Source organism: Eurosta solidaginis, chromosome 2 (genome assembly GCF_040869045.1).
Source record: "Eurosta solidaginis isolate ZX-2024a chromosome 2, ASM4086904v1, whole genome shotgun sequence".
In the NCBI taxonomy this organism is placed as follows: domain Eukaryota; kingdom Metazoa; phylum Arthropoda; class Insecta; order Diptera; family Tephritidae; genus Eurosta; species Eurosta solidaginis.
The window spans coordinates 7069095-7084601 of NC_090320.1; the positions used below are offsets into that span (position 1 = coordinate 7069095).

General features: G+C 39.1%; 1 protein-coding gene across 2 annotated transcripts; it reads left to right on the plus strand.

The window, feature by feature from the left end:
- The first annotated feature begins 7473 nt into the window (after positions 1–7473).
- LOC137239199 (calcium load-activated calcium channel) lies at positions 7474–10363 on the plus strand. Of its 2 annotated transcripts, XM_067764225.1 has the most exons (4): positions 7474–7629; positions 7682–7759; positions 9633–9807; positions 9871–10363. In XM_067764225.1, the coding sequence occupies exons 1-4, from the start codon at positions 7569–7571 to the stop codon at positions 10106–10108; spliced, it is 552 nt and encodes a 183-aa protein (XP_067620326.1). In that variant the 5' UTR covers positions 7474–7568; the 3' UTR covers positions 10109–10363. The 2 variants fall into 2 exon arrangements, with proteins under 2 accessions (XP_067620326.1, XP_067620327.1); XM_067764226.1 differs by lacking the exon at positions 7682–7759 and having other exon boundaries at positions 7527–7629.
- Positions 10364–15507: the final 5144 nt, after the last annotated feature.

Sequence of the window (15507 nt, forward strand, 5' to 3'; positions counted from 1 at the left end):
ATACGAAAAAGATAGCAAAAAAAAAACGCAAATACTAAAAATTCAATTGTCTTGTACGTAAAAGTGGCAAAAGTTTTTAAAAGCTGTAATAGTAACATGTTGTCTTCAACCTCTGTTGCCTTTTATATAAACACGCATAAGGGCCATAGAAAGAAGAAAATTGAGAGATGCTTCCAATCTTAGAATGAACTCTACACTGTAAGTACTTGACATACTAGAAGTAAAAAAATAGATTTCAGAGTATGTCTTAACAGAAGTAGAAGGCAGTTTGCGCGCCCGTAAAAACAGGTTATCAATCCCAAATATTATGAAGGTTTGTGCCACTTTAAGGTTTCTTGCCAGGGTGTTGCAACAGAGTGTTGGGAATGAGGCTTGAGTATCGTGCAAAAATTTATCAACGATAGCTAGCGTAGAAAACTGAACAGATGATGCCATAGTTAGCGTATGGCAATACCACGATAAACGATAAACGGTAACGATTGGTTTTCACGACCCCAGCGGGTTAGCGCATCAGAATATACCCGCGGTAGGTATGCCTGTCGTAAGAGGCGACTAAAATACCAGATACAAGGGGCTGTGTAGCGCAACCTTTCAGGTTGCCAGCGCAATATATAGCTTCTCCAAACCCAATTGTCAACCTCACCTATCCGCGGCAAATCCTGTTTCACTAACAGACGAGGCTTCGGCGACCCCAAGCTCCTCGTGGAACTTGGGGGTAGGGAGGGAGGTAATGGCCAGAAGGTTTAATGTGGCCACATAAATCGTTCCCGAGATGGTCGGGCTAGCACCTTAATGGTGCTATGGTACCGGAGCGTACCGGATCTGTATCCGGCAAAGGACCATCACATCGATAACACTCCCCAAAGCCTTCGGGAAGCAACCTTATCGCTACAACAACAACATCGGGTTTCACGCGCTAGAATTTATTCCATAATACGGTATACCAGATTTCAAGCGTTTATCGTGTATCGTATGAGTTCATAATAGGGGTGTAAGGGGCACAATATTACATTTCCAATACTCTTTCAAAATTTCAGACTGTCCAAAGAAGCGTTCATGGATTTGTTGTCCAGTACAGATGAACTGCTGCAGCAATGCACAAGAGCCGAGTATATTCCTAATATTTTTTAATTTTGGCAACAGTTCTCCGATTTTGTATTTGTATTTGTATTTATTAGGCAATTCATCCCAGCACAACAATTTGGCAAAAATTATTTTACAGTGCTAGTCGGTAAAAGGCATAAAATAGGAACAATTTAAACTTGAAACTTAAAGCTAATGACTATGGCTAAGAAAAGGTTACAATAAATAATATATTTAATAAATAGTAAATAAATAAAATAAACGAATGATAGAGTACATTTGTTAGAAGAAATCAGTATTTTAATTGTCTAGGTTATTATAGAAACTTGTTAATTCTTTACTGAAGAGCAGAGCATTGCTTATAAGCCTAAGTCTAGAAGGGAGCGAGTTCCAAAGACGTATGGAAGTAATGAAGAACTGGCGATCAGATATTAGCATACGATGTCTGAAGTGGGTAAGGAGAACAGATCTAGACGACTGGAGAAAATTTAGCCTCCGATACAAATAGTCAGGTTCCTTCATATATATTAATTTATGTAGCGTAGTGAGCGTTTTAAGTTTAATAAGGTTATCGAAAGAAATGTTTAGCAACATGTAAGCATGATGAGATACGTGGTCAAGTCTTTTCAACCCATAGACGTATCTAGCAATGTTGTTATAAACAACATTAAGTTTCCTATTACATACATAGTCACAATTAGAGTAAACCTCACAACCATAAAGCAGCGTAGGTATTAAGTACGCTTTTGCTATTAGTAGACGAATATGTAACGGAGTAAAATATTGTGTAAGCCAGAGTGTACGAAGCATCCCATATACTTTTCCCACTGTGCGGAAGATGTGATCTTTCCATGTCAAGGTTTTGTTAAAAACTACACCTAGATTTTTTGCCGTGTCAACGTATTCTATAAAAGTGTTGTCTAAAATTAAATTTTCCATTCCACTTTTATCTAGTGACCTTCTATGAATGACTATACATTTCGACTTCTTAGGGTTAAGACATAAGCCGTTCATAGAAGCCCACGTACCAATTTGACATAAATCGTAATTTAAGTTATTAATACATGAACTGGTACGATCACTAGGACAGCACATATACAATTGTACATCGTCAGCATAAATGTGAATATTACAATACTTGAGAACACCAGGTAAATCGTTTATATACAAAACAAATAACAGGGGACCAACGATTGAGCCTTGTGGGACTCCTCTTTAAACACTGACGAAGTCAGACTTTCTGCTACCAACATTTACCGCCTGAGTTCGGTCGGCCAAATACGATCTGATGAGGGCTGTTGCACAGTTGGAGAAATTAAATAGGTTGTCCAGCTTCTTGCAGAGAACGGTGTGGTCGACCGAGTCAAACGCTTTTGAATGGTCGAGAAGAGTCAGGAAAGCAGTAAAATTTCTGTCAACTTGTTCTCGAATATCCTCTATCACCGATAGGAGCGCCGTTTTACCACTACGATTTGACCTGAACCCAGGCTGGGAATCTGTGAGAAGGTTATTATCCTGCACATAAGTATTTATCTGGCAGTGCAAAATTCGTTCGACGACCTTGGAAAGGAAAGGCAGAATAGCTATAGGTCTATACTCTTTGTTTTGCTTGGGGATTAGGATTACCTTAGCAACTTTCCAACATTTGGGAAATACACAGGACGTCAGCACAGAGTTAACCAAGTAGGTTAAGTGATGAAGGATTTTAGGAAGAATTATTTTTAAAAATTTCGGACATATACCATCGAACCCCATAGCATTAGACTTTACTGAAAGAATGGCTTTAACGACATCACAATCATCGACACTAGCAAACTCAAGAGGACCACAATCAACATTAGCGCGAATACAATAATTGTCAGCACATATATTGTCAGTTGAGATTGGAAGATTTACAAAATTTATATTTATCTCGTTAATGTCTACATCAGGGAGGACAGAAATATCGCATTTGGATTTTCCAATAAAAAAAAAAAAAATAAATGTAAGGCGCGATAACCTCCGAAGAGATCTAAGGCCGAGCTTCTCTTCCAATTTGCGTCGTGCTCCTCTTGATTTTTCCCTACAAATTGGCCGGACGGGACCTACATGTTTTATGCCGACTCCGAACGGCATCTGCAAGGCAGATGAGTTTTCACTGAGAGCTTTTCATGGCAGAAATACAATCGGAGCGCTTGCCAGACACTGCCGAGGGGCGACCCCGCTTAGAAAAATTTTCTTCTAATTGAAAAATTTTATTTCTAAAATTTTTGATGTTGCTTTGCCCGGGAGTTGAACCCAGGGCATACGGTGTGATAGGCGGAGCACGCTACCATCACACCACGGTGGCCGCCAATTACAATATATTTAATCGACTTCCAGGTTTCCTTCGAACTCAAAGCAGCACTAAACTTGTTATTATAAAATTTCTGCTTTGCTGTCCTAATGGCTTTGTTTGCAGCGATCCTAGCTGCTTTGAAGCAGTTGTGAGCCTCCAGGGTTTTGTATCTTTTCCATCGTGAGTAAGCAAGGTTACGCTGGTGAATTAAGTGTTTTAGATTGGCACTAAACCAAGGGGAATTATTGTGTGCAGCAGCCTTGAGTTTCACTGGCACATGGTTGTCGAAAAGTCTAATAATATGATTCTGTAGGAATGATGCCTGATCATCGACCGATGTCAGCGTACGAATCAAGCTCCTTTCGACCGACTCCACCGCTGCATTAAGGGAACTGTAATCTATGCTCCTAAAATCACGATACGTAAAGGAACATTGGATGTGTGACGTTTGAAAGTTGTAACTAAGAAATATCAGATCGTGTTTTGAAAAGCAAGATGCCGACAATTGATCGTAGTGGAGCAATTTCAGGGGATCATTCACAAAAGATAAATCCAGCAAAGAAGAATTTGAGTCAGTAAAGTGTGTAGGTGAAGTTAAATTGGTGGGAAAAAGTCCAAGAGACTCCATACTTAGCTTTAGAGTTGAGTCGACAAGAAGGTTGGAGTTGAAATCCCCAGCAATGAGTATATTATCATAGCTTATAAGTAGAGGCTCGAGAAATTCAATAAAGCCAGAGAAGTCAACTCCACGATTAGGTCTGTATGCACAGCCGATAAGAAGCCTTTCATTATTTACAGAGAACACGTCTACGAACACATATTCGACAGAATCACTTGGACTAGCACTGCAGCAAAGTTTACAGGATAAAATACTTTTGACATATATAGCAACACCTCCACCATGACCACGTCTATCAGCCCTGAAAAGTTGATATCCATTTAGTTGCACCAAATCATTTTTGTGACATAAAGAAAACCAGGTTTCGGAAATACATATAACATCTATATCAGAACCCTCAGATATGAATCTCAATTCATCCAGCTTTTTATATAGGCTTTGCGCATTGAGATGGATGACTTTGAGCCCTTTAGTACGTTTGCTGAATACGCGCAACAGTGTATGTAAGCAGTCTTTGGAACTAGACAACCTATAGTCTAGGACCATCACTATCTATGGGATATAAAGAATGCTCTGCGATGCGTAACAATAAAGACAACATAAATGATTGTTTACAAGTATGATAGGGAGAGATAAAGACGGAAACGAAGAGACTCAAGAACTTAAGCAATATACCATACATAGAAATTAATTTATTGATCATTATTCGTTGGCGCATCTTAAACTTGAAAGTAACTCGCGCTTTCTTCGCCGGTATTCTCAAGACGCTCTAGAAAATTCAAGCTATGTATTGCTTCTGGGCTGGCGTTTGCTGTTCGTCTGATATGTACCAGACCCTTCTTAGAAAAAACCGCTACTACCTTCCTTTTATTCTTTAGACGGATCGCTGCCTTGAAGATCGCATAGTTTTGCCTGGACAGCGAAGCATTTACATAAATCGGAGCATTTGAATTTATGCCCACATGAACTAATTGCAGACCCTTGATGTTTGGATTGTTTTGGCGCCTAAAGGTGCCTATACTTTTTAGTAATTTGTTTCTGTCTGTCGGCGACTGAAATTTGATTATTACGGCCGGATCTGTCACGCTGTTGTCTAGTTTCCGTAGCCGAAAAATGCTCATTATAGGAATTGGTTGCAATCTTAGAGTGGAACAGAGGTGATGAAAGACACTTGTTAAGTTTTCTCCTTCCCTAAAGGGAATTCCGTGTACACGGACTTCACTTGCGGCAATATGGCTCTCTTGCTTTGACGCATTGTTTTTGAGTGTTTTTACTTCCTCTTCGAGATAACCAACGCGCTCGAACACGCTCTCCAGCTGAGTAACTCTTGCATTAAGCTCACTGACCTCTTTCTTCAGCACCACAAATTTGTCTTCTAGTTTTTTGCATACGAATTCAATGAGCCTTTTTTTCGAGTCCAAAATTTGCTTAGCAATCAGATCGTTGAACTTAGCAAATCGCTGATCCATGCTTTGCATTAAACTAGGAGAGAAGCCGTTGATCCGTTGCACCTTTTTGGCGCTATCAACCTCGTTATTAAGGTCGTCACCACGACGCTTACCATTGACTTGATCCATGGTGTTCGAAAAAAACGGGCCAAAAATAATGCTCGAAGAAACTGGGTGTCAGCTCTAACGCAGCTTAGATTATTATGACGCAGGACCACAAAATAAAGCTTGAAGCACAAACAAACTTCAGTGACTATAAAACTTTTGGCGGGAAGATACACAGTTGATGAAGGTATCAAAAAAAACAAGTTGACTGACAACAACAAAGCAGGAGCACCAATCGCAATATACTGCCAAGTTAGTAAAGTTGAATTGGAGATCACCTGGACAGAGGATCTTATTTTCCACAGATAAATGTCACGTTTGTTAATGTTTAGACACAGGTTGTTAGAATTAAGACTCACAATAAACAATGAATTTGAAAATTTAAAGAGGAGCACAAATTACTTTAGCTTTCACACACCAGGGTTGCCAACTCTTATGCTCAGGAATCCTACCAACTGAGCGTTGGAAACGAAAATGCACTCGGACTTGCCCAGCCGACTGTGGCTGTGGTACTATCAGACGTGTTGAATGTCTTGGAAAATTTTATTTGTGAAAGATGAATAAAATTGAATTACGAGGAGGCTGAGCTGCATCAAGAAAAGTTGCATTTCTATAATGTGCAAGTACCTTTGCTATATGGGGATTTTGTTCCATAATTGAAACCAGTCTTTCATGCTGTTGTTTTGAACTCACGACCTTGGACCTATATAAAATTAAACCAAATAGTTTAAAATTACTAGTAGGTAGTAAAAAAGTAGAACATAAATACAAAAAACTTACATTTTAAACAATTCTTTTTCTATTCGATACAGCATCGACAACAAATTTCTATTCGCTTGAAAATTAGATACACAACGAAAATTTCGACAGAGATGAGTTGTCATAATACCAATTTCAAATTCGATTTTCGATGTTCGATAGCCAGCGAAGATCGAAGATCGAATAATGCTCATAATAGGGGCCTATGACTCCTTTTGTAGTTAGTGTGCGGTATGTGTAAGGTGCATGAAACTTCAAAATTTCTTGGCTGCTTCCATGGAAATGAAGTATCTATCTATTATCTAGTAAATGCATATAATTTGTCAGGTTTTGACAATCTCAACACAAGTAAGCTGAACAGTGGTGCCTACTTAAATTTACAAATATCGTTTCATCCTTATCGATTAATCATAGATTAGATTGATACGAATCTTTTGGTTACGCTCTCATATTTTCGCTTTCACGAGGGATTTATCTTCTAGTTGTTGCTGGCAACAATCACAGATAAATCCCTCGCGCCAGCTGAAGCGGGTGCCAGAACAAAAAATGTGCCAGTCAAAACGAAAAACGGGCCAAAAATTTCGGTAAACTTTAGTTTGACCTACAACTGTAGTATAGCGTTAAAAAATTATGGGAAAAAGGATAAAAATACTTATTTTAGTCTATATATTATTAGTTCGAAGGCGGAGGGTAAATATTATTTCCCATTCAAAAGTTATCACTAAAAACAGGTTTTGTAAATATGAACTCTCGATGCAACCAGTCCATTTTGTTCACAGAACCTGGGACGCCAGACATGTAGGATAAGCCCTATCCATTAAATAATGTTAACTGTTATATCATAGGTCCGATTTACTGAAATTTCGAAAGAATATATGGTTTTCACTGCGAGTTAAATGCGTTACAATATTTGACTAAGTAATTTAATTGAAATGTAAATTTTACTTAGATTTGTTTATATTTCACTCTAACTAGTCGTATTATTGTAAAATAAGTTTAAAGAAATAAATACTTTACAACTATCATTTTATTAGATGATTGAAACTATAATCGCCGAAATTTATGTCAAAAATCCCCATTTTCAGATCTGTTCATTTTTGTTTGGAGTGGCATCATTGATAAATGCTATAAAAAATGTGAATTTTGACAACGCTCTCTCGAAACAAAGAGTTGCAAATCCATTCATCTATGGATTAATAGTGAACATAACTAAAAATTGTCATCAAAAATTGTAGCAATGTGGGGTGACACAATTTTAATTGTTTTCATATCAATTTGTACAGCACTTTTGGGTGAAGGTAATGAAATTCGAATATGTTAGAATCTCAGACATATATATTTTATTTTAAGGTCTAACTTGGGTGCTAGTGTATAGAACCGAAAAGTATAAAAAGCTGAAAGGAGAGGTTGAGAAACAAAGTAAAAAATGTAAGTAAGCATGCATTGATGTTTGTTTTTTAAAGTTGGGTAATTTTCTGCTTTAGCTCACAACTGCTAAGACTAGTCCAAAAATATCGAGAGAGGTATCAAACGATGTGTCTTTACATTAGTATTAATAATACGAAGGCGGAAAATACAAATTTTAGCTCGATTAAAAGATATTACCGAAAAATGGTCCGGACCCCTTCGAAACTGGGAGCTGTGTATTCAGGTGCAATATTTCCTCATAATGCTTGTGGAGAGGACTTCATAATCCCCTAGGAGGTGGGGCCCTTTCAATCAGATGTCTGTTGGGATGCCCAGGTTTATGAATATTTAACAAAAACTGTTTGTTCAGCATTTCATTTCTCTCTCTAATGGGGAGTACCTTCGCTTCTCTGTATTGTTGGTGTTTTGGGGACGTACGAAGACAACCCTTAGTGATTCTGAAAGCTGTGTTCTGGCAGGCCTGTATTTTCTTCCAGTGAGTAACTTTACGTGGTAATAAGCATCTCTTTGTCTTTACTCCAAGTGCTGTTGGCGGGTGTTTGAGGATTTTATTACGTCTTTGGATTTGCGGTACAACTGCGGTTGAATGCTCGCCAAAATGTTAACACTGATCGACCGCCACACCCAGAATTTTTGGGTGTAAGGCAGTCGGTAGCGTAATGCCATCGTTGTCCATGTTGTAAATAAGGTCACCGATTATTTGGTCGGCGACAATGTCAGGTTTCGCGAGTCGAAAAAGCTTGAGATATCAGGCAGATAGTTACTTTATTACATAGCTCATCGATGGGTGGGCCGGGACATGTATCACATATCGTGCAATCATCGGCGTAGGATACAATGGTGACTTTTGGTGGCGAAGGGAGCTTCGATACGTAAAACTTAAACAAAAGCGGCGATATGGCATAACCTTGTGGTACCCCTTGGTTCATTACTCTGGGTTTAGATGTTACCTTCCTGAATTGCACCGATGTCTGCCGACCAGACAGATAATTTGCGGTCCACCTTTTGAGACTTGGAGGAAGAGAAGATCCTTCCAAGTCTTGCAGTAACGTTTTATGTGTGTTGCAGTAACGTGTAATGTGTTATTGTTGAGTGTGTCAAAAACTTTTGATAAATCTGCAGAATCGGACTGCCCATAACTGCAGATCGCCATAAAGCATGCTATTACATACCCGTTCTCCATAGCGAAGATGTACTTTCTGAAATCCAAAATGTTGTAACTTTCAACCAAAATACTATGTTGGGGTGCTTCTGATCATGTCGGCATGAACTATGTTAATGTTTTCTCAGACAATATACATATATAAAAAATAACAAACTTGAAAGTTTTTTATTTGAAAATATGTGTTTTACTCTCTTTTTATTCATTTGTTTTACAAAGTTTCCACATGCACCAATTAGAATGTGAAACGCTTACAGACCCAAATTTATGGGAGCAGGAGACACCTCGGAAGACATTTAATAAGGATATAAAATTTTTTATTGTTTTTAGTTTTTTTGTTTGTTTTCATAAAATTTTCTTTTTTTAAGTCAAGTATTGACGGTTCTGTCTAGAGTGTCTCTGCAATGTTGAAATGCTATCATTGCTTTGCAATTTAGTAAATGTAAACTATGAAGTTACAGTTGAAAGCTAGCAACTGATGATAACACCACGCGAGTGTCGAAACAATTGTTTTGCAATTAAAAGTAACTTTAAACGACAAAAAGGTGTTTGTTTTTATTTACGTATATAAACTATGGAGTTTTGAATTGCGTATTTGCCATGACCTAGCAAATGCATAGCCGTATACGTTTTGACGTTTTGTGTAAAAATACTACACCAGTTTGCCCAATTTATTTAAATAATTAATTTATCGAAACGCATATATTATAGTAGAGAGACGCAAAGAAATTCATGGCGAGTCATTGGATAAATCACAAAAGAAAAAAATCGAACGCGATGAGGAGAAACTCAAGAATAATAACAGAGACCTATCTTTAGTCAAAATGAAGTCAATGTTTGCAACTGGATTTGCATTTACTGCTCTGCTAAGCATGTTCAACAGCATGTAAGTAACAATTTATATGTAAATAAAATTAGATGTTAATTCATTTAACTTTTTCTGTGGCAGATTTGATGGTCGTGTAGTAGCACAGTTGCCGTTTACACCCATATCCTGGATACAAGGTTTAAGTCATAGAAATTTAACAGGCGATGATTATACGGATTGCTCCTTTATATTCCTGTATATCTTATGCACAATGTCAATAAGGCAGAATATTCAAAAGCTGTTGGGATTTGCGCCTTCTAGAGCTGCAAGTAAACAAGGTGGTGGATTGTTCGGTCCTTCACCAGGCCAATTCAAATAAATTCATGTTTCACTTAAAGAAATAGAAATAAAACTAACACAATTGGGAAACCCTGGCAGGGCAAGTAAAACTTTTAGTATTCCCTCTGTCTAGAAAACGTATAAAATGTTCTCAATTTAACTGTCAGAAGTTACCTACACACAACAAAAATCATTTGGGAAATTTTTTCTACGGTTTCTACATTTTCTATACCCAAAATTATGTGCATATATTTGAATAGAAAATTTATAAATGTGTCAAGAACGTTGAGAAAAATTTATATACATTTCATTTGACGCTAAATGCAGGATCAGATGGAAAGGGTATAAGTTGTGCGTTCTCTGAGTGTTGTATATTTGGTCTAGAAAACGTGGAATACTTTCTACGTTTACTAAGTTTACTAAACTTGCTAGTCCAAGTGATTCTGTCGAATATGTGTTCATAGACGTATTCTCTGTAAATAATGAAAGGCTTATCGGCTGTGCATACAGACCTAATCGTGGAGTTGACTTCTCTGGCTTTATTGAACTTCTTGAGCCTCTACTTATAAGCTATGATAATATAATCATCGCTGGGGATTTCAACTCCAACCTTCTCGTCGACTCAACTCTAAAGCTAAGTATGGAGTCTCTTGGACTTTTTCCCACCAATTTAACTTCACCTACACACTTTACTGACTCAAATTCTTCTTTGCTGGATTAATTTTTTGTGAATGATCCCCTGAAATTGCTCCACTACGATCAATTGTCGGCATCTTGCTTTTCAAAACACGATCTGATATTTCTTAGTTACAACTTTCAAACGTCACACATCCAATGTTCCTTTACGTATCGTGATTTTAGAAGCATAGATTACAGTTCCCTTAATGCAGCGGTGGAGTCGGTCGAATGGAGCTTGATTCGTACGCTGACATCGGTCGATGATCAGGCTTAATTCCTACAGAACCATATTATTAGGCTTTTCGACAACAGCTTTGAGTTCGAAGGAAACCTGGAAGTCGATTAAACATATTGGTATCGGAAAATCCAAATGCGATATTTCTGTCCTCCCTGATGTAGACATTAACGAGATAAATATAAATTTTGTAAATCTGCCAATCTCAACTGACAATATATGTGCTGACAATTATTGTATTCGCGTTAATGTTGATTTTGGTCCTCTTGAGTTTGCTAGTGTCGATGATTGTGATGTCGTTCAAGTCATTCTTTCAGTAAAGTCTAATGCTATGGGGTTCGATGGTATATGTTTAACCCAGCGGGTCAGGGGGTTAGAATATACCCGCGGTAGGTATGCCTGTCGTAAGAGGCGACTAAAATACCGGATTGGCCTGAAGGTTTAATGTGGCCATATAAATCGTTCCCGAGATGGTCGGGCCAGCACCTTAATGATGCTGTGTTACCGGAGCGTACCGGATCTGTAAACGGCAAAGGACCATCACATCGATCACTCCCTAAACCTTCGGGGAGCAACCGTATCGCTACAACAACAACAACAACAACATGGTATATGTCCGAAATTTTTAAAAATAATTCTTCCTAAAGTCCTTCCTCACTTAACCTACTTCGTTAACTCTGTGCTGACGTCCTGTGTATTTCCCAAATGTTGGAAAGTTGCTAAGGTAATCCCAATCCCCAAGCAAAACAAGGAGTATAGACCTATAGCTATTCTGCCTTTCCTTTCCAAGGTCGTCGAACGAATTTTGCACTGCCAGATAAATACTTATGTGCAGGATAATAAACTTCTCACAGATTCCCAGTCTGGATTCAGGGCAAATCGTAGCTGTAAAACGGCGCTCCTATCGGTGATAGAGGATATTCGAGAACAAGTTGACAAAAATTGTACTGCTTTCCTCACTCTTCTCGACTATTCAAAAGCGTTTGACTCGGTCGACCACACCGTTCTCTGCAAGAAGCTGGACAACCTATTCAATTTCTCCAACTGTGCAACAGATCAGATCGTATTTGGCCGACCGAACTCAGGCAGTAAGTGTTGGTAGCAGAAAGTCTGACTTCGTCAGTGTTTTAAGAGGAGTCCCACAAGGCTCAATCCTTGGTCCCCTGTTATTTGTTTTGTATATAAACGATTTTCCTGGTGTTCTCAAGTATTGTAATATTCACATTTATGCTGACGGCGTACAATTGTACATGTGCTGTCCTAGTGATCGTACCAGTTCATGTATTAATAACTTAAACTACGATTTATGTCAAATTGGTACATGGGCTTCTATGAACGGCTTATGTCTTAACCCTAAGAAGTCGAAATGTATAGTCATTCATAGAAGGTCACTAGATAAAAGTGGAATGGAGAATTTGTAACGTGTTGCATTCGTTTTATACGCGTTATGTAAATTCTCCTTAATCCTTTCCCTCATAACTCTCATTCGGTCACTATTGCTCAGCAAAAGAGTTTCGCTATCATCCAAGGCGCTTAGTTTTCTGGCCAAAGCATAGTCAGCGCCACTGGTAAATATGTTCATCCCGAATAGGGCGAAGTAGGGCGATACACCTGTGGCAGAATGTACGGCGTTTCGCAATGCGCATTCGATTTCCGGCAAGTACAAATCCCAATCCCGGTGGTCGGTTCTTAAATACGAGCGGATGGCAGCCAAAACCGATTGATTTACCCTCTCCGCTGCATTTGACTGAGGAGAATAAAAGGCGGTTTTTAGGTGTTTAATGCGGTACGTTTGCATCATATGGGCAAATTGTTTTGACGTGAACTGCTTCCCATTGTCGGAATGTATTATTTCCGGTACGCCAAACTTCAAAAAAATTTCTTCTATTAGAAATTTCACGACATTGGTTGCAGTTGCTTCACGCATTGCTTTTAAAAAGGTAAATTTTGAAAAATGATCCACCACCACAAATATAACCGTATTCCCTTTCTTAGACCTGGGATACTTGCCTAAAAAATCTATATAAATTTTTTGAAAAGGTCTTTCAGTGATAACTTCTGATCCTATACCCGGTTTCAAAATGGCATTACTTGGCTTATTTACCTTGCACACTTGGCAATCACGAACGAAGTTTCGGACTTGTACAACCATATTAGGCCAATAATACATCCGCCGTAACCGATGCAATGTTTTCGTCATTCCCCCATGTGCAGCTGTCTCAGAACAATGCGCATTTTCAATTAACGTTGATGTCAATGCCGCCGGTACCCATAATTTCCATTCAGACTCTTCTAACTCGACATCCCTTGCCAACATTTTCTTATATACAAAACCATCCTCTACCTTTAAATCCGGCAATCGTTCCCCATTTGACTCGATTGTACCTATCAACCCTACGTATTCCTCAGATTCGAACTCTAGAGTATCTATGCCCGGTATTAAAGATTGTGTTATGTCGTCGATACAACGAGATAACGTATCGGCAACTATATTTTCGGACCCTTTTCGATGTTCGATTTGGAAATTGAATGCTTGAAGATGCAGTGACCATCTCGCTAGTCTCCCGCTTAAATCTTTAAGTGACATAAGCCATTTTAGACTTGCATGATCAGTCACTACGGTAAATGGCATAAGTTCAATATATGGACGGAATCTTTGCACTGCCATCACAGCCGCGAGACATTCCTTTTCGGTTGTGGTATATTTGCGTTGACAATCATTCAGTTTCTGAGAGAAGTACGCGATGGGGTTTTCCGCATTATCATCCGTCCTTTGATATAGCACCGCGCCAACACCATAGTCAGAGGCGTCACATTGGACCCAAAAACGCTTCGAAAAATCCGGGTGTTTTAATACAGGTGCGCTGGTAAGCGCTTTTTTTAAATTATTAAAGGCTTCAATAGCTTGAGGTGTCATTTCAAACTTGCTTGATTTTTTTAAGGTCTCTGTAAGTGGTGCAGCCACCGTTGCAAAATCCTTTATGAATCGCCGGTACCACCCAGCTGTTCCCAGAAAACTCCTTACCTGTTTCATTGTTTTTGGTAAGGGGATATTTAGAATAGCCTTCACCTTTTCGGGATCCGTCTTTAACATCCCACCGCCTACAATATAACCCAAATATGGTAATTCCTTGAAGCAAAACATTGATTTTTTTAACCCGATCGTTAACCCTGCTTCTTTTAAACACATAGCCACCTCTTCCAATATTTTCAGATGCGTATCGAAATCTGGAGCAATGATGAGCAAATCATCAAGATATATAAAAACGTTTGACTTTAACCTCTGCGGTATGACGCGGTCCATTAGTCGACACAACCGTTGTGCCGCATTGCATAAGCCGAATGGCATGACTGCAAATTGATACAAGGGACGCCCCGGGACGGTGAAAGCCGTGTACGGTTTGCTGCTTTCTTCCAGCTCTATTTGCCAGAACGCGAATTTTAGATCCACGCTACTTATATAATGCGTATCATCGATGCGACTGATTATGCCTTCCATATTTTGTAAGGGATATGCATCCTTGATGGTCAGAGCATTCAATTTCCGCGCGTCTAAGCAAAATCTGTTTTTACCGGGTTTTCTAACTACCGTGGTTCTATTACTCCAGGGGCTTTCGCTTTCTTCGATAACTCCTAATTCTAACATTTTGTCTATTTCAGAATACACTATGGCTTGCATTGCCGGAGACAAGGGATAATGCCTATCTTTTACTGGCACGGCATCATCTACTAACTTAATGGTGTGTTTCTCCAGTGGAGTACGACCTAAACCGTCTTGTTCAAATGTTTTAAAGCTATTTTTGACCTGCTCTAATCTTTGCTGTTGCTCTGGCGTCAGATCGTGCAACAGGCGACGCTCGTGCCTATCTTCTTCTTTCACCATCTGCTGTTCTAGCTTAGATAGGTCAATTTCCTCACAACCTACAACGCTTGGAGCCAGCTCAAATGCGCGCCAAAAATCTATTCCTAGATATAGGTTTTGCTCCAGGTATGGACATAGATAAAAAGTTATAATGTTAACTAATTTTTTGTATTTCACAGGTATTTTGATTTTTCCTAACACCGTATGCGCTCCACCTCCGGCAGTAGTAACGGATGAAATAAATCGTTCTATTGGTAACCCTAATTCCTGTACTAACTCACGACCGCCTCGCCCCAAAATACTAACCGATGCCCCCGTGTCTAATAGTCCGCGTGTCTGAATCCCATTCAGCTCTATATCCGCGAATACCCGCGGGTCACTTCTATCTGCCCTTTTTACTGCTGCCACAACTTCTCGACGAAGCAGCTTTCGTCGCCGAAAACGCTCCCTTGCCTTTTGTATCCTAACCGATACCATACGACGACCTAGCAGCATACTGTCGGCAAAAATCCGTTCTCGGGCTTCGCGGTATCTCCTCATGCGTTCCTCAAAAGAAAGGGTAACTGGTCGGTGTAGAATAGTTTTTTTGTTAGCCTTTAATTGTGATTGGCTTCCAAAAATGATTTTTGGTTTTAATCCGGGCTGTTCGTTCTGACATCTTATA

Bases quoted from the DNA above. Each gene is read 5' to 3' on its own strand.
- LOC137239199 (XM_067764225.1), top strand. From the start codon at position 7,569: ATGTGGGGTGACACAATTTTAATTGTTTTCATATCAATTTGTACAGCA. The intron at 7,760-9,632 runs GTAAGTAAGCAT...CATATATTATAG, and splicing joins TGAGAAACAAAGTAAAAAAT to TAGAGAGACGCAAAGAAATT. The intron at 9,808-9,870 runs GTAAGTAACAAT...TTTCTGTGGCAG, and splicing joins CTAAGCATGTTCAACAGCAT to ATTTGATGGTCGTGTAGTAG.